This window comes from Ochotona princeps, chromosome 27 (genome assembly GCF_030435755.1).
Source record: "Ochotona princeps isolate mOchPri1 chromosome 27, mOchPri1.hap1, whole genome shotgun sequence".
Lineage (NCBI taxonomy): Eukaryota > Metazoa > Chordata > Mammalia > Lagomorpha > Ochotonidae > Ochotona > Ochotona princeps.
Genome location: NC_080858.1, coordinates 26,978,642 through 27,001,690, shown reverse-complemented (window position 1 = coordinate 27,001,690; position 23,049 = coordinate 26,978,642). Strand labels below are relative to the sequence as shown.

At 55.3% G+C, this 23,049-nt stretch overlaps 1 protein-coding gene across 2 annotated transcripts in view; it reads right to left on the bottom strand.

Annotated features, from left to right (window-relative positions):
- Positions 1–21,909, bottom strand: part of ANO6 (anoctamin 6) — an 87,637-nt gene extending 65,728 nt beyond the window's left edge. For both annotated transcript variants that reach the window (XM_058655752.1, XM_058655753.1), the window contains exon 1: positions 21,760–21,909. In XM_058655752.1, the coding sequence (XP_058511735.1) occupies positions 21,760–21,826 (67 nt within the window). In that variant the 5' untranslated portion in view covers positions 21,827–21,909. The remainder of the gene's footprint in view (positions 1–21,759) is intronic.
- Positions 21,910–23,049: the final 1,140 nt, after the last annotated feature.

The window sequence follows — 23,049 nt, the reverse complement described above, 5'->3', positions numbered from 1 at the left end:
AGCCCCCTGCCCCCAGCCACACTCACAATACATACACATCTACACTCTCAGGTACCAGCCGCCTGGGGTTCTGCCAGGCAGTGAGGCAGGGCCTGCATCACATCCCTCTCTGCACCCTTCCCTACCCCATCAGGCAATAAAGACCTGCCCAAGTGCAGTCAGCAGCCTCGGGAGAAATACTCTCAGAGGGTGGACAGTGGAGGGAGACCAGCTCTGCAGACCGCCTGGCCCTGCAACGGACAGGCAGAGTTCCACACGGTGCTCATGGGTGATGCCTGGGAGGTCAGGAGCCTCGGCAGCCATGCCCTTGTCGGGGTGTGCAAAATGAGGGTAGCTTAGAGCAGAGCATCCTTTGTAAAGTGGGACCCACACATGATCCCTTGAGAGCAGACCTCTTGCTGGCAGGTGGCAGCCACAGAGGTCCTCTGATGAACAGGGACCCGGCTCCCAACCCTGAGGTGAGAGTAGGCTCACCATGAGAATGACACAGGGCAGGGACAGCAAAGCCACAGGACAGCCACCTGGGGTCAGCAGGGCGGGGACGGGGCCTGGAGAGCAGGAGACAGGAAGCACCTCTCATAGGGGCAGGACCCAACAATTAGGACACCAGGTCCGTCTCCCCTGCGCTCTTCACTGCCCTATCCATCAGACAAAGAGGGAGGGTAGGCGAGATCTTCCAGCCCCTGGTCAGCCAGAAGCCTGGAACGAGCTGGTCACCCATGTGGGTACCAGGAAGCGGGTTACCTGAGCGCTCAACACTGTCTCCCAGGGACTGCATGAGCACAAAGCTGCATTCAGGGGCCGGAGCCGGAAGGGGACTGAGGCTGTGTGACGTGGGATGCCGGGGTCTTACCCGCGAGCTAATAACTCACAGACAGGTCCACAAAACTTAGAACAGATCAATGCGATTGCAAATCGAGCCGTCCGGAGTCCACCCCTCCCACCAGCACCTGGGGAGCGACCGAGTCAGACAGGGCCCTCCAAGGCTGATAAGTGGAAACAGGTTTTGGGCTGGGTCCTGACGGTCATGCTGCCATCGTCACAGGAGGCAGCAGGCAGACACTCCCTGCAGTGCCTGCCCACGGAGGCCTGTGGAAAAAGCCGCCCAGGAAACCAAACGCACTGACCGTTTGACTGTGACTTCCAGCTCCCAGAACCACAGCAAGGCAGTTCTTAGGCCCAGTTGGAGAGGCCCTGTTGTGACCGTCCTGGCAAACTCACACAAGAGGTCAACAGACTGGCCAAACCAGTCAACACATACGGCATGGAAACAAGCCCCTGGGGTAGACAGCTGCCATTGCAGCATCTTCCTCTTCCTCCTTCTCTTCCTCCCCCTTCTCCTCCTCCTCCTCGTCTGCTCCCACCGCCTGGGCTCACCCAGGTGGGATTGGGGCAGAGACACGCACAGGCCTCCTCCCCCTCCTTCAGCACGCTCTGCACATGCGGAGATCTTTGAACAAATCATGTGACTCAAGAAGCTAGTGCTCCGGGGATTTTATTTATTAGTGGATTTGTAAGGCTTGGTTTGTTTCCCACAGTCCTCCTTCCTGTGCTGGTAACTCCTGAAGGGAAGGTGTCATCATAACATGACTGATGGAATTTTTGAAAAGCGTTCCTGTGGGGCTTTGGGAATGCAGAGGAGTTTGCAAATGCTGTACTGCTGTGCCAACCTCATTTTTATAATTTAATGCCAGTGGTCTTAGAGTAATGAAATATATCAAAGGAGACAAAACAGTAACCCACCCGTCAGAATTTCTTTAGGGAATATCACAGGTTTTTATAATGAATTCTCTTAAAAACGGAGAAAAAGAAATCAAAGATCTATAAAAGCAGACCTTGGGGGCGGGCAATTAGGCCAGCGGCTAAGATGTCTACCACACACATCAGTACTCGGGTTCAATTCCTGGCTTCCTTGGTCCCAACTCCGGCTCCCTGGTCACGCGCTGGGAAGCAGCGGGGAACTCCCCAGCAAACCCACTGCCTGCCTGAGAAAGGCTGCGTCAGCTCTCTCAGCTGGAGGCCCTCAGCTTCCCCAGGATGGGCAGGGGCTGCCTCCCCCAGGCATCGTCCACATCACCCCAAAAGGATGGCCAGGCAGCGGGCGGCCAGCCCACCTGCAGCGATGCTTCTAAGGCCCTGGCACAGTGCCCCAGCAGGGAGAAGGCTGCGGCATGTGCCAGGGCAGGGGGCACAGCATGTCCACCAGGAAGCATGAGGAACAGGGAGGGACCCCCAGACACCCTGGCTCCGGGCACAGAGCATGCCAGGGCTGTCCGGGGCTGCCCTGAATCTCAGCACCCAAGAATCTGACATACCCACGAGGGGAGAGCTAACCCAGAGGTAGACACCCCACATTGATACAGACCAGGCAATCAGCGTGAAACACTGAGTCAGTAGGTCGCCAACAACCCCGAAAGCCATTCCCTTTCCACGGAGGAAAATGCCAGCGCCTCCTTAATTAGGAACGGAAGTGCCCACAGGGAGACTTCAGACAGCAAAGAACCAAATGCTCCTACCCCAACAACTCTGTGAGTGGACCCAAGATCTTTGATTACAGGAAACTGTGGTGAATCGAAGCTACAGGGATTTGCAACAGCACAGTCCCAGGCCAGATTCCCAGGCTTTTCAAGCTCCTTTTTCTCTTACTTTTTTTTTTCTTTTTTAACATCGTATTTTATTTATTTCACCTATTTGAGAGACAGAGTGAGAGGAACAGAGGGACCTCCACCTGCTGTTCACTCCCAAAATGTCCACGGCAGCCTGGACTGTGGGAGGCTGAGGCCACAAACTAGAGAGGGCCAGCAAGGCCAGCAGGCAGGAGATGTGGCATGTGTCGGAACGCAAGCAGGGGATGCCGCAGTGCAGGAACACGGCGCAGTGCAGGAGCCACGGTATACAGGAACAAGGTCTGGGCAGGGACACAGTGTGGGCAGGAACCCACTGTGGGCAGGAACAGGGCCTGGGCAGGGACACAGTGTGGGCAGGAACCCAGAGTGCAGGCACACCAGTGTGTGCAGGAGGAACTCAGTGTGGGCAAGAACCACGCATATACAGGAACAAGGTCTGGGCAGGGACACAGTGTGGGCAGGAACCCACTGTGGGCAGGAACACGGCATGGGCAGGGACACAGTGTGGGCAGGAACCCACTGTGGGCAGGAACACGGCATGGGCAGGGACACAGTGTGGGCAGGAACCCAGAGTGCAGGCACACCAGTGTGTGCAGGAGGAACTCAGTGTGGGCAAGAACCACGCATATACAGGAACAGGGCCTGGGCAGGGACACAGTGTGGGCAGGAACCCAGAGTGCAGGCACACCAGTGTGTGCAGGAGGAACTCAGTGTGGGCAAGAACCACGCATATAGGAACAGGGCCTGGGCAGGGACACAGTGTGGGCAGGAACACAGCACAGTGCAGGAGCCACGCGTATACAGGAACAGGGCTTGGGCAGGGACACAGTATAGGCAGGTGACACTTGTGTGCAGGAGCATGGCGTGTGTGTAGAAGCGTGGTGTGCAGGGCACCGTGTGCAGGGCATAGCATGTGCAGGTGATGTGGTGCCTCAGGACTGGTACAGGAGGCAGGGGTGGAAGGCGCAGGAGATGTCAGGATTGTCCCAGAGACCAGAAACAGGCTTTGACATTTCCTCTTCTAGTTCCAAATGTAGCACATGATTATTACAGAGAATGGAGAAAAACCCAAATCTTCTAGAAATACTCATAAGCTCCCCATACAGACAACCATGACTATTCTCTCACCTGCACATGCGCTATAAATGTGTCATGATGCACGCCGTACGCACTGCAGCTCACAGCCCTCACAGCTGTTCCTAATAAGCCCGTCATCCACTGTAACCACATCAACAAGCCAAGGCAGGGAGGGCAGCCCACAGCCAGGGCCGCCGCAGAGCAGAGCTGAGACCAGCAACGGGTGCTCCGGCTCCTCCCTCATTCTCTCACTTGTGCACGTCACGAAGGAGGTGCTTCCCTGTTCCCACACACACGTGTCCCTCAGAGCCACCAATCCCTGTGGCATCTTGATTTGCACCATAATCAACCCAAAATGTAAACCTCGAAAAATGAGCCTTCAGGTTTTTGCCTTCCCACGCAGGGAGCACAGGAAACCCCAGAATCTGTTCAGAGTCCTGACAAAGTCCAGGCTGCCCTTGGTGATGGCCACGGCTCGCAGACCCACATCTGGCAGGGATGAACCAGAGCACCAAGAAACGGAGGCGGCGCCTGGGCCAGGGACCAGGCAGTGACCGCAGGGTGGGGCGCTCAGGAAACACAGCAAAAAGAGGAAGTGGGTGGCGTGGGGCAGGGGAGGCCTCGAGGGCTGCCAGGGAGGGAATGAGTTGAAGCCTACGGTGACGTGGCTGAACACATGCTGACACTGTTCTGGGAGGTGCCTTGCTGTGTGGCCCGGATGGGCAGAAAGCAGCTGTTACAGGGGGCGGGGAGCAGGGGAGGCCAGAACTCGCCACCTGTGTGGGTGAAGCCCGCCCTGTGAACGCTGGGGCAGGCCGGGCCATGGGGCTCAAGCAAGCTCAAACCCTGAAGTCTACAGCATGTGGAATCCTGTAGCCCCTTGGAGCTGACCCACCAGCAGCCACCCGCCTCAAGGGAAACCTCAGGGCCTGCCACTCAAATGTGAAGCGTTTTCTGCTCAATGCACCAAGATACTAATATCTCTTCTGGTCTAAAACACAGTTATGAATATTTCACACATTTTATGAATTTTTTGGCAAGAATGATAATAGAATAATACATTTTTGCAGCCACACGAAACAAAAAAGAAGGGGGAACAGTTCCGTTAATCAAGGAATTTAATATGCTTTATAAGTACTGGTCATTACTCGGGCCCTATAAATGGAGGCTGAGGAGATGATGCCAGAACCTATGCCCATGTTTATTCTATGTTGGTTCCATATATTTGCATAACAACTTTATCCTCTATCCGTAAGTTTGATTTTTTAAATTACATTAGAAAGCTAGAAATCAAATTTCCCTGATTTATGTATGACCAGTGTTAACAAGGTGCTGCATGACTAGCAGCAGTAACCGGGCGCGGAACATCCGCCTCCTCAAGGTGCTGACACCATGACAGACAGGAGAACAAACGGCCTCAGCCGCCCTGGGTAGGAGCGCTTTCAGGAACCAGGAACGTTCCAGAAGACAAATGACAACAGTGACAGCAGGCGATGGGGCCTAGGAGGTGAGACATTGGGAGCTCATCTCACACTCTCTTTGCCAACAGCATGGACGTGCAGATGGGTGTGTGTGTGCACCCATGTGCCCGGGCAATCTCAGGGCAGGCCGACCCCAAGAGGAGCAGCGAGGGGATCAGAGAACGGCTCCCCCACTCTGTGATGACATAGCTACTGGCTCATCTGGTCTGGGGATGACCCGTTGGCTCCATTAGCAGTTCCGCTAGCTGGGAGCCCCCAGTTCAGGTGTACAAAGAAATGAGTCCACGATGGCCCTGCTTTGCTTGGAGAATATGGCAGAGAGGATGCTAGGAAGAGGTTGAGGTCATCTGAGTGTCCAAAGGGGACCCAGACTGAGACTGACCACGGGGACAGTAACAGGCAAGGAGGTAGAGGGAGGAACGAAGGAGCAACAGATGCAGGGCTGGAGACCAGAGCCCTCAGGGGAACAGAAATCACAAATGGCAAGTATAAAAAAGTCATTGCATTCAACCATAAACTGTGAGTTACAAAGTGAAATCAATTTGGAACAGGGCTATTTTAAAATGTGATTGTTTCACGCCTTGGCATTCAGATGGAGCTATCCAGTAAAACAATGAAGTCAGGGGAATCTGCCTTTCTGCATTCAAACCCACGGGGCTGACTGGTGGCTGGTCATACTACATATTTCTACTTCATTTTCTGTTGGTAACTAGGTCCAATCTTTGATAGCTTTGATAGCTTTAGATATCAGGAAACTTCACAATCCATTTAATCTTAAGTCCATTTAGCACAAAAAAGTGAAATGTCACCATTTGCCATTCTCTATGATATGTGTAGGATAAGCATTTGAACAGCAACTTCAAAAAGGTAAACTCAATTAACTCAAGCTAGCCTGCACACAGTCTTCCAAACCAACTTAAGATCCAGCAACAGAGTGGGGCAGAAGCAGGTGCAGCTGCAACTATGAAGGAAGACCCAAGCCAATCATCCAGTCCTGACCCCCACAGAGCAGGCATGAGTTCAAGGCCCAGCTCAGCCACCTGCTGATTCCATAGCCGTGGCAGGTCACTCCATGTGCATGCGCCTCAGTTGTATCAACCTGCCAAAGTGGGATCCTGAACAGCAGCCCAAAGTCACTCTGAGAATAAACAAGGAGAGTGCACTACCCATGTCGGATAAGGACCACCTTGCTGCTACATTCCTGGTGTAAGTGCCCCACTCTTGATCCACATAACCAACAGCCAGCCTGCACCGGCTCCTGCTGATTCACAGCCCGACTCAGCTCTAAGTCTTGCTGAGCTTCTCCCCCAAGATCCAAACATCAGGACACACGGTCAGCATCCGAGATTGGACACAAAAGGTCATCAGCTCAGGCCAGAGAGGGGCCTCTGCAGACTGCACTGGGGACTTCTCTTCATGGTGGACTCCAGCTCTGTCGGGTTGCAGTGACAGGTGAACCGAGGCCACAAACATGACCCAGAAGGTCCCTGCATCTCTAGTTTGTGGCCTTGGTCCTCTGGTTTGTGGCAGCCACATGCAGACATCGTGGGAGAACCGGTCTTGCTTCCCCAGTTCAAGCAGGTGTCTGGGCTACCTGCAGGTGCCTGAGTCCCTCTTACATGTGTGGCATTCACATGTGACCTAAGCACACTCCTCCAGATGACCTGGAACACCTCAGCCGTCACCGCTGTGTAAACAAGTGCGTAGGGGATATTGACAGACACTCAGGTTTAGGGCTGGCGTGGTATCTGTGCTGCTCCTTACAGTGAAGTCAGCTGAATAGAGGCTGGGGGACCACAGGCACAGAGGCCTACTGAGCTGCCCCCAAACACAGAACCCTCCCACCATTTCCTCCAGGAGGCAGGGGCAATGGACAAACTTAGGGCTCCAACTCTTGCCATGAACTCCCCTGGTGTTCCAAACTGGAACTTCCAAGTCTCTGCCCACTGCTGCCTGACAGCCAGCGTCCACTTCTAAGGCTTTCACAGCTTAGAAGGCCCTCCTGGGATCTAAGCTCGTGTGGGGTCAAACTCCCCAAGCCCTGTGCTGCTGCGGGGACCCCAACTCCACACTGCACGACGACACTACCAGGTAACACGGCAGGACACCACAGGCCTGTAACTTCTAAGTTCTGCTTTCTCTCATGGCTAGAACACGGCATGGGAGGAAGAAGAGAACAAGCAGCCCTGGCTGCCCATGGACTCGCACATCCACCGAGGCCGCCCATGGACTTCGGACAGGCACGCCCACCAGGGCTGCACGGCTGGGGGAGCCTCAGAAGCGTTCTTCTTTAGATAATGGGTGGACAGCCCGACAGACTGCATGCAATCCTTCTCCAGCAAAGGGTTCAACAAGCTAAGCCAGAAATAAACTCACAAATGAGTAGCTGTCTCTTGTCGATTCTGTGGACTCAACACCCACGCCTCACCCGAGACCAGAACTGTGGGGACAGCTCCATGTGACTCAGGCCGTAGCATGAATGGCAATTTGTCAGCATGCAGAATGCTGTACCTGAGCCATAGTGTTTCACGTATTGCATTTCACTCGAAACCCACATGTAAACAGCCTGTATTAGGTGTTATTGTTACGTTTTCTTTAGGCATTCTCATCACCTTCCAGTAACCAAAACACAGCACTCATGCAGTTAAATACACTCGGAGCTTACCAGCCTGAACCACAGAGCAGCATCTGCACCCGTTTTAGTGCTGTAACTAAGCAGCAATAGACAGAAGGTGACCAAACAGGTCAGAAACCAGGACAAGTTCCACAGTTCTCAAAGCAGCCAACTCTGAGAAGGAGCATGGTGCCAGAGCCCGGCCCCGGTGCCAGAGCTGCTGCTCCACCAGGCCATCCGACACAAATCCTCCTCTGTAATTCAATCAGTGCATCCCTCCCCACCTCCTCGGCACCAGCCGGCTCAGCCTTGGGAAGGAGACTCTGGGTCACGTGGGTGAACAGAGCCAGCAACAGCAGCGGCCTCTGGGCCTGGCCAAGGAAACCCCTTCCTGGAGGTCAAGGATTGTTTAAGGGGAACAAGGCTGTCGGACAGGTGCCAGTCTGTGTGTTTGAGACACGCCAGACACCCACCCTGTTTTCCAAGTCACACCCAGCAGAAGCCACTTCAAAACCACCTGCATCTAAAGCCACCTTGGATTCGCTGGAGATGCAGGGAAGTTTGTGTTTAGAGCTTCCTGGCCCCCTTTTGCAACACTGCTTAAATAACTCCTTGCAGCCCATTACTTTCAGGATAACTAACAAATGCAGGCGGGCTCACAGCATGGAAAATGCGGGCCAGGACTAGGCTGTGCGGCTCTGCCAGCTACGTCCTTACTCCCCCTCCCCCAGGGCCAGCCCGAGAAAATGCTCTCAAGACCACAGAGTTCTTCACATGCCATACCCATGATAATTCCCCCAAGTGGAAGGAGCAAGAGGCACAGGCTAAACAAACAAGGCACCAGTTTCAAAACTTGAATGCGTAAACAGAGCCTGGACATCGACAACGGAATGCAACAGCCAGTGCTTATGTTGGTCAGGCACATTCTCCCATAGGACACATTGGCTTCTCAGTGGGACAAGCATTCAAGAAACTCCACTGAAAAAAACTGAGTTCTGGGGTTGGAGTTGGGGCACAGTGGGTCAAGGAAGCTGTCCACACTCCAGCATCCCATGAGAGAGCTGGTTTGTATCCTCTGCTCCACTTCCGATCCTGCTCCGTTAATAAGTTTGAAAAGCAGTGGAGGATGTCCCAAGTGCTTGGGCCACTGCTGGCCTACTGGCCATCGCAGACACTGGTGATGTGAGTCAGAACACCCCTGGTCAAGTACCCAACTGAGCCCACCTTCCACGCCCCGCTGCCTGGGCGGCAGATCAGGACTGACAGCATCTCAGGCCCGGCCGCGGCCAGGCACCCCGTCGCGGGAGGGATTTAGCAGGCTCCTGCCCTGAGCTGCTGAGCCAGGGCGCAGTCTCAAGATCCGCTTGATTCTGGAGAAACGCACGCTCGGCCTAGGCAGGCCTGGGCAAGGTCACTGGTCAGCAGCAGATTCAGCTTGGCTCCAGGTCTGCAGGCCCCCACTTTGCCTGGTGCTCTGACCTTGGCTCTGACCTTCTTACCACTACCTTTTTTTTTTTTAAGATTTACTTAGTTTTTTGATGACCATTACATATTTTACATGGCTAACTAGGGTGATAAGGGTCAAGGGATACAGGAAGGTTTGTAAATGCATTATTTCCACATTCTCTTTTTCCTTCCTGTATCTGGGGGAAGGGGAGAAGCCACACCCAGCCTCCCCAACGCCTCTGTACCCTGGGATGGAGGACAGTCACCCAACACCACCCCAGGGTCCCGAAGTGGGGCATGCTCTGAGGGTCCTGCCCAAGAGGTTTTGATAGTTCAACAGTTTTGCATTATTGCCGGTCTTGCCACTCCAAGCACAATGAAATCTCTCCAGAATCCACTGGCTGACATAGTTCACCTTAGAGGCTCTGTTTGCCCAGATATTCACTGCCAACACATGGCTGGGGCAGTTGACTGATTTGTTCTGTCTTCTATCCTGTTACGGCACCAGGGTCCTCTGCAGGCTCCAGTGTACTGCCACATCCTCCATGTGAGAGCAACACAGGGGCAGAGCGCATACCCTGGGGGCCAATCAGGGTGTCTGCGCCACCTACTTGGGTGCCCCGCTGAGTGACAACTGCCTTCTCACTGCCACCTTCCTATGCAAAGAGCCCTGGGGGTCACAGTGACACTCGGCACCTGGTGGGAGACCTGGACGGAGTTCCCAGCTCATGGTCATGTCCTGGCCCAGATCCAGCTCTATAGGCATTTGAGTAGTGAACCAAAGGATGGAAGATCTCTCAAGGAGATACAAATAAACATTTTGTAAAATACATTCTGCACTCCGCCTAGTTTATTCACAGCATGTGTTCCTGCGAACACAAACACGCTGGGGCCCTGTCTCGGCTGCTCTTTCCTGCACCTTGTTGGTTTTGAGACTGCTGGGCACTGAGCAGACACTTCAATCCTGTGGGTTTCTCTGGAAAGACGGATGGAGCAGGGCCAAGCACGGTCACCTCCGTTCGTCCCTTGTGACACAATCATACCCTGCAGTGCCTCATTGCGCCCAGGTCCTCGCCAGGAAGCCAGTGTGACATGGGCAGCCTCAAGAGGGTGATGACCCGCGCCCCAAGGTGAAGCCAATCCCTCAGCATGTGCCCCTCCTGGCCCCTCCTCAGCTCACAGCTCCTTACTCACCGCTGCCAGTGTGTGCTTGGCTGTAAACTTCCAAACACAGGAGCGTGTCATACACTCCACTGACCTGGGTTAAAAAAATCCTCCAAGAACTCAGACAGGGGTTACCCTGCGGAGCAGGAAAAAAACCAGAAACCACAAAACAAACTTCCACTGGCTTCCACCCCACTCATGGCTGCTATTTCCTGTAGACGGTGAACGGACACATTCATCTGCACCCATTCCTACGCGGGCCCCGGCAACAAGTGAGCCCAAACCGAGACCAGAGGATCCCCTCAATTACTTACAGATGTGGAAATCCAGCACTTCAGGCTCATTTCCCTCTTGGTATTTCTCAGGAACACAAGTAATGCTTATTAGGAATATATTAATGGACCATATGCTATCTTTATCAACTTAGTAATCTTGGGGTATTATTTTTATTACTAAAATGTCAATCTAACTTCTGGAATCCAACCCAAGAGAATGTAGACAAATTATAATTAACAAATTTGTCCTATAGGCACAATAATTATTCACAGGCCCACTCATAAATGCCTATAATTATGTGATTTTACTTATTACCACTGATTTGAAATTACAAAGTTTGCATTATTTTGCTAATATAAACAGCTGCTACAGATCAGATCTTGCAAGTCTATTTTCCCACTTTGTCGTCACAATGAGGAAAAAAAGGGGCTCAGAGAGATTCCACTGTGTCCATAAGGCTGTACAGCCAAAAAGGAGTACAGTCGAGACTTTTTTTTAAAGATTTTAAAATTTTTTATTGGAAAGGCAGATCAAATTTATGGAGAAAGAGACAGAGAGAAAGGTCTTCCCCCCACTGATTCACTCCCCAAGTGGCTGCAGTGGCCAATGCTGAGTTGATCCAGGCCAGGAGCCAGAGCCAGGAGCCTCTTCCGGGTCTCCCACGCGGGTGCAGGGTCCCAAAGCTTTGGGCCGTCCTCGACCACTTTCCCAGGCCATAAGCAGGGAGCTGGATGGGAAGTGGAGCTGCCAGGACATGAATTGGCACCCATATGGGATCTTGTGCTTACAAGGGGAGGATTTAGTCAGTAAGCCATCACATTGGGCCCAGAGTCAAGATTTTAACGTGAGTGTTCCAATGTCTCCACACCCCTCACGCCCTGCCCAGTGTTCCAGGCTGGACAGGCACATGCCAGTCACAGAAGCCAGACTGTTCCCAAGAACCCCCAAGGGCCCAAGAGTGTGGAAGCTATGGGACAGCCCCCAGAGTAGCTTTAATTTTTGTTTGTTTTCGAAAGCCAAGTCGAAAGCGTATTATGAATCTAATGTTCAAGAAAAACACACAAGCTTTTCGATTATTATGCTACACAGAGCACTGTAGCACAGTGACCTGGCAGACAATGCCACCACCAAGTTAGGACTTCAGGAACACAATGCAAAAGTTCCAAAGCAATGTGTCCCTACTCCCCATTTTCATATATGCAACTTCATCGGCCAGGAGGAACAGACCACACACAGGCAACTCAGGAGCCTCGGGTACCAGTGCAGCATCCACAGAGCCAGTTTCTTGTCACCCTGTGCACTACGAGGTGAAGCAGCTGGGAAGTTGCTGTTGCCACTGCATCAGGAAAAGAATGGAGTCCAGAGGTCCATTGCATGGAGTTCAGCTCAGCAGCTGCACCAACAGGACCTCTCTCAAGTCAGACCACCTGTTCTGGGTTTTCCATCTCCATGAATAACCAAATACCCAAAGGAAACAGGAACCAGTGGGGCATCCTCAACCCACATCAGAGTGCTGGATCCAGCTTCTGATCCAGTTTCCTGCTAACGTACACCCAGAAGGCAGCAGGTGGGGACTCAAATGCTTGGGTCTCAGCCACCCACAGGGCAGACCTGGACAGAGTCCTTGGCCATTACAGCCTTTTGCGGAAAGACCCAGTCTGCCTCTCTCCCTATCTCTTACTGTGCCTCTGAAGTAAATACAAGAGGAGGCCCATGGAACCCGTCAGCACCCGTCTCATGGAGGCCCGTGGAACCCGTCAGCACCCGTCCCACGGAGGCCCGTGGAACCTGTTAGCGCGCTCATCTTACCAAAAACCTGCACAGGAGGCCCCTGCCACTGTCTCCTCTTTACTCTGCTAAAATCTGGACCAGAAGCTCTGCTCATGTCTTCTCCCAGGCACACAGGGACATGCGAGAGCCTGGGCTCCCCAGATCAACAGACACGTGTGTCATGATGCAATTTTCCACGGACTTTGGGGAGTCTATCCATGGTGAATGACACCCTGTCCATCATACTCATCTGACCTCTCTCACTTCCAGAGACCGCCAGCCAGGCCCAGCAGGCTCCTAGGTCAGGGAACATGGGCTGCCTGGAACAAGGCACACCCAGAGTGGATCAGGTGCCTAGAACAAACCCAGCACAGGGCCAGGAGGGCGACGAGGTCACCACAAAGCACAGAGGCAGGCAGGCAGCACGGCAGGCCCAGGGATGCTCCATGCCAGTCAGGAAGGTGCAGGCCAAGACACCAGGTCCCTCTGCACACACTGCAATTCCTGACAAGAGGATGTTTCTTGACAATGTGTTTGTGCAGTCTGGGAAGGCCAGTGGGCCAAGCTGAGGTCAGGGATGGCTGGGATGGCTGGGAGCAGCCACAGGGGCCGGGAGTCCAGCTCCCAGGATGCCATGCCCATGGCATCTCTGCCCACTCCACTCATATGGCACTGCTTTTAAGTAAGCCCCATCATTGCCAAGCCCAGTAGGTGTCTGTCCTATGCCCCAGTGTATGTGCCAGGCTACGGCTAAGGGCCCGCTTCCCACTGCAGGAAACTGTCCAAGGCTCATACCCTGTGCCTGCCTCAGCACAGCCAGAAGCCCTGACTAGGGAGACTATAGATGAGCACAGCCATGCAGCGAGACACATGGTCCTGCCAGCCACAGCTGCTGAAGGAGGAGACAGAGGACTACCCCACACCCCGTCAGGGTCTACCCTGAGATTCTGACACGAGCAAGCTGGGGTCTGAGCCCAGGGTGATGGTTGCACAGAAAAGCTGGCCCCTCCAGTCCACCACAGTCTGATGCAGTTCCAGGAACTGGGGTGGGAGCCTGAGGTGGGAAGCGGGTGGGGAAGTCTGGGAAGGGAGACCCCAGGCAGCCAGGATGACTAACATGGAAATTGACTCAAGACAGGCTGAGTCATGCTGGGGGAAGGCCACGTCATCACAACTCCTTCCCGGGGAGCTTGGAACATGTGTACATGAACAAACATTTTGGAATCCAACATCTTGAGCCAAGCCTGAATGGGCCGTAACAGTGGACAGCTCACTGGCACTTTCTTTGCTCACAGCTCTCCAGTTACCAAAAGGAGCTGATGGTCATGTTCAAGACATTTTTACCAGTTTTGGAAAATAAAAACACCAACAAGGGAAGAGCTGACCTTTTAGAAAAACAAGTGGCTATTTGTATTACCATTGCTGAAGGCAAACGTTGCCAACCGTCCATTCTGGGCCCAAATCACTCTCCCTGGACCCTTGGTGGGACGAGGCCAGGGGACGGTCAAGGACACAGCCACAGCAAGCTCAATGAGCTCGCAGCGTCCACACCATAACTCAGGGCTCTGTTTTCCTCACATGTTCTCTTCCTACCTGGGAAAGCATTTGCCAAGTTCCTCCCACAGGCAAGGCATGGCATCAGCTGCCAGAGAGCAACAAACTTAACCAAAAATGCTCAAAAATCAAGTAAAATCAGAAGTAAAAGGTTAAGTATCATTACTCTGTCACCTGCCAAAAATACACTCCAAGATCTAACACTTTTCCCAGAAATGCTTCAAGTTCAAATACACTGGACTACTACTGACACCCGATGCAGCTGACAGAAGTCTCGCACAAAAGACCACATTCTAGATGATTCCGAAGCAGCACCAAGCCCAGGCGAGAGAGGAAACAACCTGCGTCCTAACCAGGAGGCGATCACACCATCAGTAACTCTCCCAACAGCTGCCGCAGCTAACCCACCTTTATAGTACGTATTCAAATTAGGTAAAACATGTTTTTAAGACATTCGCAAGAAAAAAATAATAAAGCAAAATAAAATACCACTGAATTCAATAAACATTAATAAGGATAGCGGGTTCGGGGAGGGAATAGAAAAGGCCACGACAACATAATGTGAAGAGTCCAACAGGGAATAATAACATAGGGTTTGCTCCATTCCGGTATGCAGGCATGCAAGATCCTGACATAAAAGAAATTAAGTAACGACAGCCTTCTGTCTGCAAACCATTTTTTTTCTCTCCTAGGACCTGCAGACTTTCATTCTGTGTTCCTTACCACACCCTGGGACAGTCCTAGGACGTGGGTTCCAGAACCAGCCCCCTCCACGGGACAGAAACCCCCCAGGAGTGAGCCACAGCCCTCAGCCCCCAGCTGGGCTGCCTCTCCCCAGCCCCTGGCCTCAGGGTCCAGTTCCCTTCCGCCTCTGGCCCGAGTTCTCAGTGCCATCCCCTGTACTCAGGGAAGGGAGCCGCAAGGGAGCACCAGGATGCTGGCAGGGACAGCCAAGCCTCACTGCCCTTGTGCCGCCGCCAAGTGATCTAGGAACAGCCAGGCAGGGAATGAGGGGCACCAGGATTCAAGCAGCAGGTCCTGCTGGCCTCTCCCCAGGAACTAGCTCTGGAGGCCCCCCCCCGGGAGACCCGGGCCCAGGCTCACACAACATCTGCCGCTCCACTGTCCATCTCCAGGTCAGGCTACACCTTGTCCTGTTGCTGCCCAACTCCCAGCCCTGGGCACGCAGAACTTTCCAGACAGATGTGAGTCTCTGTGAGCCACCAGCTGCTCCATCATCACCAGTCACAACCTAGGCTGCCCCAAAGAAGGGGTCCTGTCTGCTGCGACACCCCAGTCCTGACCAGCACAACCACAGGAGGTCCTGGGTGAACAATCAACGGATAATACAGACTGCGGGACAGGACCAACCCCACGCACTGGGCTCAGCAAAACCTCTGCGCGTGCTTTTTAAAAAAGAGCAGTGTACTCCTCACTGCTAGCAAATGCCATAGTCAGCTTTCAAGAGTGCAAGGGGGCAGATTTGCTTATCTTGGCAAAATTAGTCAAGATTGTGACTGAAGTCTTCCAAATGAGTACGTGAAAGCAGGAACAAGCCAACAGCCATAGTGCTAACTCAGGGACACCATGATTATCCCACTGCTAAAAGGCCCCCTGGCTGTGCCGCTCGCCCTGGGAGTGGTCAGACGGCCCGTAGGACCCACATGGGCTCCTCTATCATTAGTAGGCTGCAGCAAGCCCTCTTTAGAAAGCTGTACCCAGGGCACCCAACAAGACTTCAATCTAAGGCAGGAAATGTGAGCAGGCCCGGCCACGCTCCTGGTGGGCAAAGACCGAAACCAGGAACAGCTGCGCCTTCGGCTCTCACCTCCCTGAAAGCCCAAAGCACCGAGCGCATCAGCTCCAACTCAGGATACAGTGAGCCCTCCCCCTCACCCTGCCATTCCGTGCTCACGGCTAAGGGGACACCAACTCAGGCCTTCCACAGGCCAGCGTGGAAGCTGTAAGCACTGGATCGCAGCATGCACAGACAGGCAGAGCACCTCCACACAGGCGCCATGCACACAGCTACGCAGTCTCCATCCGCCTGATCCCACAGACTGCGACAGTAACACTGGGCCTGTTCTGTCTCCAGTCTCACCACTTAGATCATTTCATCTTTTCATGGATTTTGTTTGACCCCTGAATGTTTCAGTAATGCCCAATCGACAGAAATTTTACTCTCCTGGCAATCTAACTATCTTACGCTCCCCATTTAAATTGCTTGCTGCTGGAATCAGTAAAACATGGCAGCTTTAATAAAAGTTCCCGTGACTGGTGGGCATCAAGAACACCGCTCTTGGAGCCTTACGACACAACGCCTTACAATCTTGAATTCTTACACTGTCTTGACTAAAAGGGCCATCGAAGTGTCATCAGACACTCCAGGGTGAGCTTTCACACTGCATGCTCTCACCTTTCCTACTACAATCACGTATTCAGAGGGTCGACCCAGCTCCACTGTGAAACAGGCCCGCTGGAAGAGCCAGCTGGAGTTCAGTGCTCCGCCCACACTTCTCCTTTTAGCAGTTCCCTAGCAGTGCCTTCCCTGGTTCAGCTGGCACAGGTGTTTCGCATGCACACACATTACTAGACAGTCCCTAGTCCATCGCCCACGCGCAATGCTGTCCACGCCACCTCGCTGGTGATGAAGGCAAGAGAAGCAGCTGCCCGGAGCCATGCTCGCCCAAGCGAGGGACCCTCTGGTCAGCACAGGGCCATCCACTACATGCCCGGCACCCCACTGTTTTCCACAGGCATTCATAGTGTGAAATGAAGGAGTCAGACGCTAAAGGAACTGCAGAAGCAGAAGGTACAGATGTGGAGAAGGACAGACTTTCAAAAACTGAAGTCTGCAGATTGGCACTGTGGTGGAGCAGAGAAGACCACCATCCCATATGGGCACAAGTTTGAGTCCTAGCCACTCCATCACTGATCCAGCTCCTTGCTAATGCTACTGGGAAAGCAGTGAAGGACGGCCCAAGTGCTTGGGCCCCCCGCTACCCATGTGGGAGACCTGGGAGAAGCTCCGAGCTTCAGCATGGCCCGGCCCAGGAGTTGACAGCATCACAACTCCAGAAGACGTTTGGAGACACACGAAGGCCTGGGGCTGAAGATGCTACCCACCCAGGTGCCACTGGGTCAGATATACAGAAAGGGGGAAACAGAGGAAGATCTTCCGTTCGTTGATTTACTCCTCAAGTGGCCGCAACAGCCAGAGCTGCGCCAATCCAAAGCCAGGAGCCTCTTCTGGGTCTCCCACATGAGTGCAGGTTGCTAAGGCTTTGGGCCATCCTGGACTGCTTTCCAGGCCACAAGCAGGGAGCTGGATGGGAAGCAGGGCCGCAGGGACACAAACTAGCGCTCATATGGGATCCCAGCGCATGCAAGGCTAGGACTTTTTAGCCACTAGGCTACCGCACCAGGCGCAGTTTCAATGGTTGTGAAATGCTGTCAATCTCGCCGATCGAAGGATGAGGGATCCCTTCCAATCTTCACTGGCTGACATAGTCAATCCTAGAGCCTCCATTCACTCAAATTCTCACTGTTATCGTTTGGCTTGGATAGTTGTCCAATCTGCTCTTTTCTTCTTCCTCTGCAGGCCTCAGTGCTCTGCCATGTCCTCCATGTGTATCCAGGCCTGCTGTCCACTGCTCCGTCTTTCCCACTGAGGGTCAGTTTTCACGGATGGGTCCAAGGCCCAGGCCAGGAGACCTGGGCCCTACTGAATCCCCGCCCTTAGGGCTCACAGACCAGGCACCTGCTAATGTGCCTGGGAGAACACCAGAGGGTGGCCCAAGTTCTTGGCCACCGGTCGTAGAGAAGAAGTCCCTGGCTCCTTATTTGGGCCTGGCCTGCCCCAGTCATTGCAGCCATTTGGGAAGTGAACCAGTGAATGCAGGATCTCTTCCTCTCATATCATAACTGTATCTTTCAAATAAATAAATCTTCTAAATATCACACAGCACTCACTGTTCCTACCAGAATCCTAATCCCAGCCTCTAGCACATGCTGTGTAGTGTTCAAAACTAATGAACATAGAGTGACCCACCCCAGTGACCACTGCAAGCCCACAAGGACACAGGGAGGGGCAGTGCAGGCATGATCCTCCCACTCCAAGAGGCCTATAGGTCACATCCGAGAGCAAGGGCTTTCACAAGAGGAGCTGGGAGCCATTTGGGAGGGTGAGCATCAGAACATGGGAGGTGGATGCTGAGCACAGATCTGGTATGGAAGTTAAGACTCACTTATGAAGGGTGGGGGAGAGGAATGAACGGGCTTAAAGGACAAGCTCTGAGCTTCGTGTTCTGAGCGTGTGTGTCTGTAACACAAAACCTCCTGCCCCTGAACAGCTCAGGGCAAGGGCTGATCTCCAAGAAGTCACCAAGTCTCTAGAAACAGCTCAGTGCTTGTCACCACAGCCACACCTGTCTGCTTATCCCTCCTGGGCTGGCCTCAGTAAAGTGCCCAGTCCAGGGGTCTGCCTATCTCCAGGTACCACTGGGTGCCACGCTTCCCCGATACACATCTTGATTGCAGCGTTAATCAGTTATGGCAATTACCTGTTCAGTTACTGGTCTCCTCCCAGACACCAAGGTCAGGGACCTGAACCCAGCACTGGGCTGGTACAGGAGCACTCTCCTTGTCTTCAGGTCGCTGAAGGCATCCCGCATGCCGCAGACCAGGATTCCACGGGGTCACTGACCCTCGGGCACCTGGCACTCACATGCTGGGTCTACCCCAGCACCATCAGGGACCTGACTCGCAAGCTGACCCACAGCTGCCTTCCCAGTGCTTACATGCTGGGGAAGGTAAGGAAGAGATTCTCTTTTCCTAATTGTAACATGGCATTTGGAGTCTTCTGTGTGAGTGCCAGAAAAGCTAACTTCCACAGACCTACCCCCAAGAACGTGCCCTTCAGCTGTGGTGCCGATGAGCGGACAGCTAGCAAACAGCAGAGGCCGGCACAGCACAGGACCGGGAAGAAAGAGGGGGCTTCAGGGTGGTGAGGGACACAGTGGGCTGCGGGGGCCTCCCAGGACTGGGACAGGCTGTGACACCACTGAGACAGGAAGCGGGGCTGACTGCTCCCAAGACCATCTAGAACAAACCATTCAGCCCCAATGGGAAGCCACCCAGCTCCTCTCCAGACCATCTGGAACAAACCATCCAGCCCCAATGGGAAGCCACCCAGCTCCTCTCCAGACTATCTAGAACAAACCATTCAGCCCCAATGGGAAGCCACCCAGCTCCTCTCCAGCTGCAACCATCAGTCCCTGGAAGGTGAGCTCTTCCAGAAGGTTCTCACTTTCCTCTCCCCACGGCCACCATGAACCACTCCAAAGCCCTCACCCTGACACTCTGTTTCCAATACCATCACGGATGTCCTTCCATTCAGTCTTTCCTTGAAAGACTTTGGGAGCTCCAACACACACAGGGGGCAAAGCTCCAAACCCTAAACTCCTGGGAGGAGCCTACCAGTAGAGCCCCTCATGCCTGCCCAGCCTGGGCACCCACTCTGCACGGTCCTTCCACACCTGCCCGGCAACCTCTTCCAACAAGTCACTGCCATCCCTCCACGCCTCCCACTGCTGGCGCCATCCCTCCACAGCTCCCACTGCTGGTGCCAGGCGTGCCAAGGGGACAGAGCTGTGACTGCCTCAGAGTCAGGCTCCCAGCTGCTAGTCCCGCAGCTCCCATAGGAGGACTGCTCGCTAATGCTGCACAGCACACCTGGTGCTGGAGGACAGGCAGGTGACTAACAGTGAAATCTGCATGGAGTGGGGCACCAGGCTGGCTGAGATTGTGACAGTGATGGCAGGTGACGGAGGCTCCTGAGCCTGTGTCCACCCAGAGCGGAGATGTGTCGGCCACGGGGGGGGGGGGGGGTGGGCGGTATCAGCACAGTCAGATGGCCAAACACTGCCCCAGCAACCCACCACCCAAGCCTTGTCACGCAAGTGTCCCATGCTCCTCCCAGGGCCTGTGAAACCTTGTTTCCAGCTGCTGGCAGGAGAGATGGGCCCAGCAGCTTCTAAGGAAGAGATGCCAAACCCAGGGCTCCCAGCAGGAGCGGGCAGGGCAGCCCGGCAGCAAGCAGCCAAAGACACACTGCTGCCAGCCCTGGTGTGCCAGACACAAGGTCCCTATCACTGCCACAGGGCCCCAGGGCCCCAGACATCTGCCAGGACTGCCTGGACCTAAGTTCTGGGATGGTGGTTGAGAGCGTGAGAAAGGCAGGGACTCTGGTGCCAACAAGCTGCCTCACTGGCAAACCTCCAGGCATCGCTTCTCATGCCCTCAAGTTCACGCTAGTTCAGGCTGCAGATGAGCTCGCTCCAAAAGAGGAAGGCGCTGTGTTTCACAGCTGGCCTGGGCGGCCAGAGGACCTGGGTGTGCACGTATGTAACACATCTGTGGTGTCAGCAGGATCTGGCTAGTCACCACAGCCCAGACGACCAGAGGACCCAGCTCCACACATATGTAACATGTCTGTGACATCGACAGGATCTGATATAAAATCCCTTCAGTACACATTAAGTTTGCATTTCCAAATAAGCAACCAAAAACTGCTGAGGCCCATTTAAATGAATGTCACATGACATAAAACATCTGGGGCTGGCTTTCAATCTGCACCGAGGAGTATCAGGCTTCTGGAGAGAGGGGTGGGGAGGACTCCAGAAGTTCTTTTTCTTAAATGAGCTACATGATCTGATCTCAGAAAAAAAACAGCACAAAATTCAATTGCGACTAAAAACACAAAGGGCTCACCGCCACAAGAAAGGCAAATTTTATGCAGCCACACCACACTGAACTGCGCATGTCACCCGTGGCTGGGTGCAATCTCCAACCGGAGGTCCCAGTCACCTGCTCACAACCCTGGGTGGCAAAGGGGACCAGCTCGCGCGGCAGGCGGGAGGTGATTTCACTATAACTTTTTCACTTGTATACAACCATCACTTGTATGTATCCTGTGCCCGGCTACTGTGCCCGGCTGAGGTTCTGCATCAGAGGGCACGGACAGCCAGAGCCTCAGGTGGGAAGATCTGCTCATTACCTGCGATTCAGAAAACCTGGGCTTCAAGGCATGCGCAGCGAACACAGCCACCTGGGCGCTGGGATACGCACCAGAGGGAGGGTCCCGCAGAAATGAATGAATGGCGAGCGAAAGCTGGGCCACCCGGGGTCCCCGCTCAGCTCCACGAGCCCCCAAGACCCGGGACTCGCCGGCTTCTGGGACTTTGGAGTCGGCGGCTCGGATAAGAAAAAAAGGAAGCCCACGCCCAGCAATCAAGTTGGTCCTGCAGTTACTGGAGAATTGGGAGTGCCACCGCTGCAGCTGCTAAGGGCGGACGCCGACCGAGCCTGCGGGACTGGCCGGCGAAAGGAGCAAAGGAATCCTCTCAGGGCGTCAGGGAGCGGCCCGAGCGGCGCCGCGGACGGGGAGCCCCGAGGGCCGGCCAGGCGCGCGCCTCCCTCTCCCTTCCCAGCCTGCCGCCCCCTTTTGTTCGCGTTTCCGCTCGGCACAGCAGCCCCTCGGCAGGGCCCTGGTTCACACCCAGTCCTGCCCGGTCCGTTCCCCAGCCCGCAGGAGGTGCCCGCGCCCGTCCACCTGCGCGCGGGGTGCCCGGGGCCGCGCCTCCGGGCAGCTCGCCTGCCTTCCCCGCACCAACTCCGGGTGCACAGCTGCTCCGAGGCCGGGCTCGCCCCGCGTGGTCCTGGCGCAGAGGGGCGGGGAGCCGCCACTCACCGATTTCGCCGTCGTCTTCGTCCTCCTCCTCCAGGTCCAGAAGGACGTTCCTGGTCATCATCGGCATGGCTCCCGCAGATGCCGAGCCGAACTTGGCGCGAAGTTGGGCTCGCGGGTTCCGGAAGGAGGCGGCGGGCGGGGCCGGGCCGGGGGCGGGCGCGGGCTGGGAGGGCGCCGGGGCCGGGCCGGCGCGGGGGCGGGCGTGCACGGGGCCGGGGCCGGGGCGGGGGTTCCGGGGGGCCGGTATGGGTCCCGCCCGGCGGATCAGCCCAGCCCAGCGCGCTCCGGGCGGCGGCAGCCACTGAGCATGCCCAGTGCGGCGGGCGCGCCGCGGCCCGGGGAGCCTTCCCTGCGCAGGGAGGAAGTGGAGCTGCGCGGCGGCAGGCGAGTCTGCGGCCGGGACCCTCGCGCACCAGAGCTCTGGGCTCTGGCTAGCCGGTGGTGGTCCCCCAACTCCGCCCTGAAGAAGCCGGGAGCGCGCTGGGGCCACGGGCCCCGGAGACACCGCAGTGGGGAGTGGGCTTGCTGGGCCCCAGGACAGGGCTGCGCCCGCGGCTGCGGAACTCAGCTGGCCGGGCTTGGGATCCGCGGGCTCTGTGGGCCGGGCCAGAGGCCTTCCCGGGGCGGGGAAGGGAAGCCCCCCGGGAAGTGAGGCAAGGGCTGAGGGGGGCCCACCCGGCTCGTGCGCAGGGATTTGGGCCCTGAAGCCCCTGGCTGCGTGAACCGTAGGCTCCCTAGCGGGGCGCACAGGGTATGCTGAGACGCCAGTCTCACTGGGCCCCTGCCCAGGGCTGGGGGTGTGAGCAGACCCCAGGGTCCCTTCGTAGTCACCCCAGAGGACACTGCGCGGGCGGAGGGAAGCCGCTTCCGGCGGCTGGCCAGGGTGACGTGGGGCATGTGCTGAGGGTGCCCTCCCTGCCCAGGCTGCCGGGAGTGCCCACTCCAGCGGGCTCTTGCCCGTGATGCTCCCTTTACAAGGTTTCCCGGAGCATCTCTGAGAATCACGCTGCAAGGAGTGAAAGGCACAATGGGGACACCCTTAGGAGGCCCTCAGCCAGTATGGGGCCCTGGTTCGCATCCAGGCTCTGTCCCGCACTCCGGAGCCTAATGGTGCCATGACCTGGGAGGCAGCAGATGACGGCTCAAGTTCCTGGGCCCCTGCCACCCATGGGGGAGACCCGGCTAGGGCTCCTGGTTCCGCTGGTCCAGCCCTGGCTGCTGGCAGCTGGGGGGGAGGGGTTGATTCCTGTGTCTCTGTCCTAAAGTGTTTGGGCTTCTCTGACCTTTGCC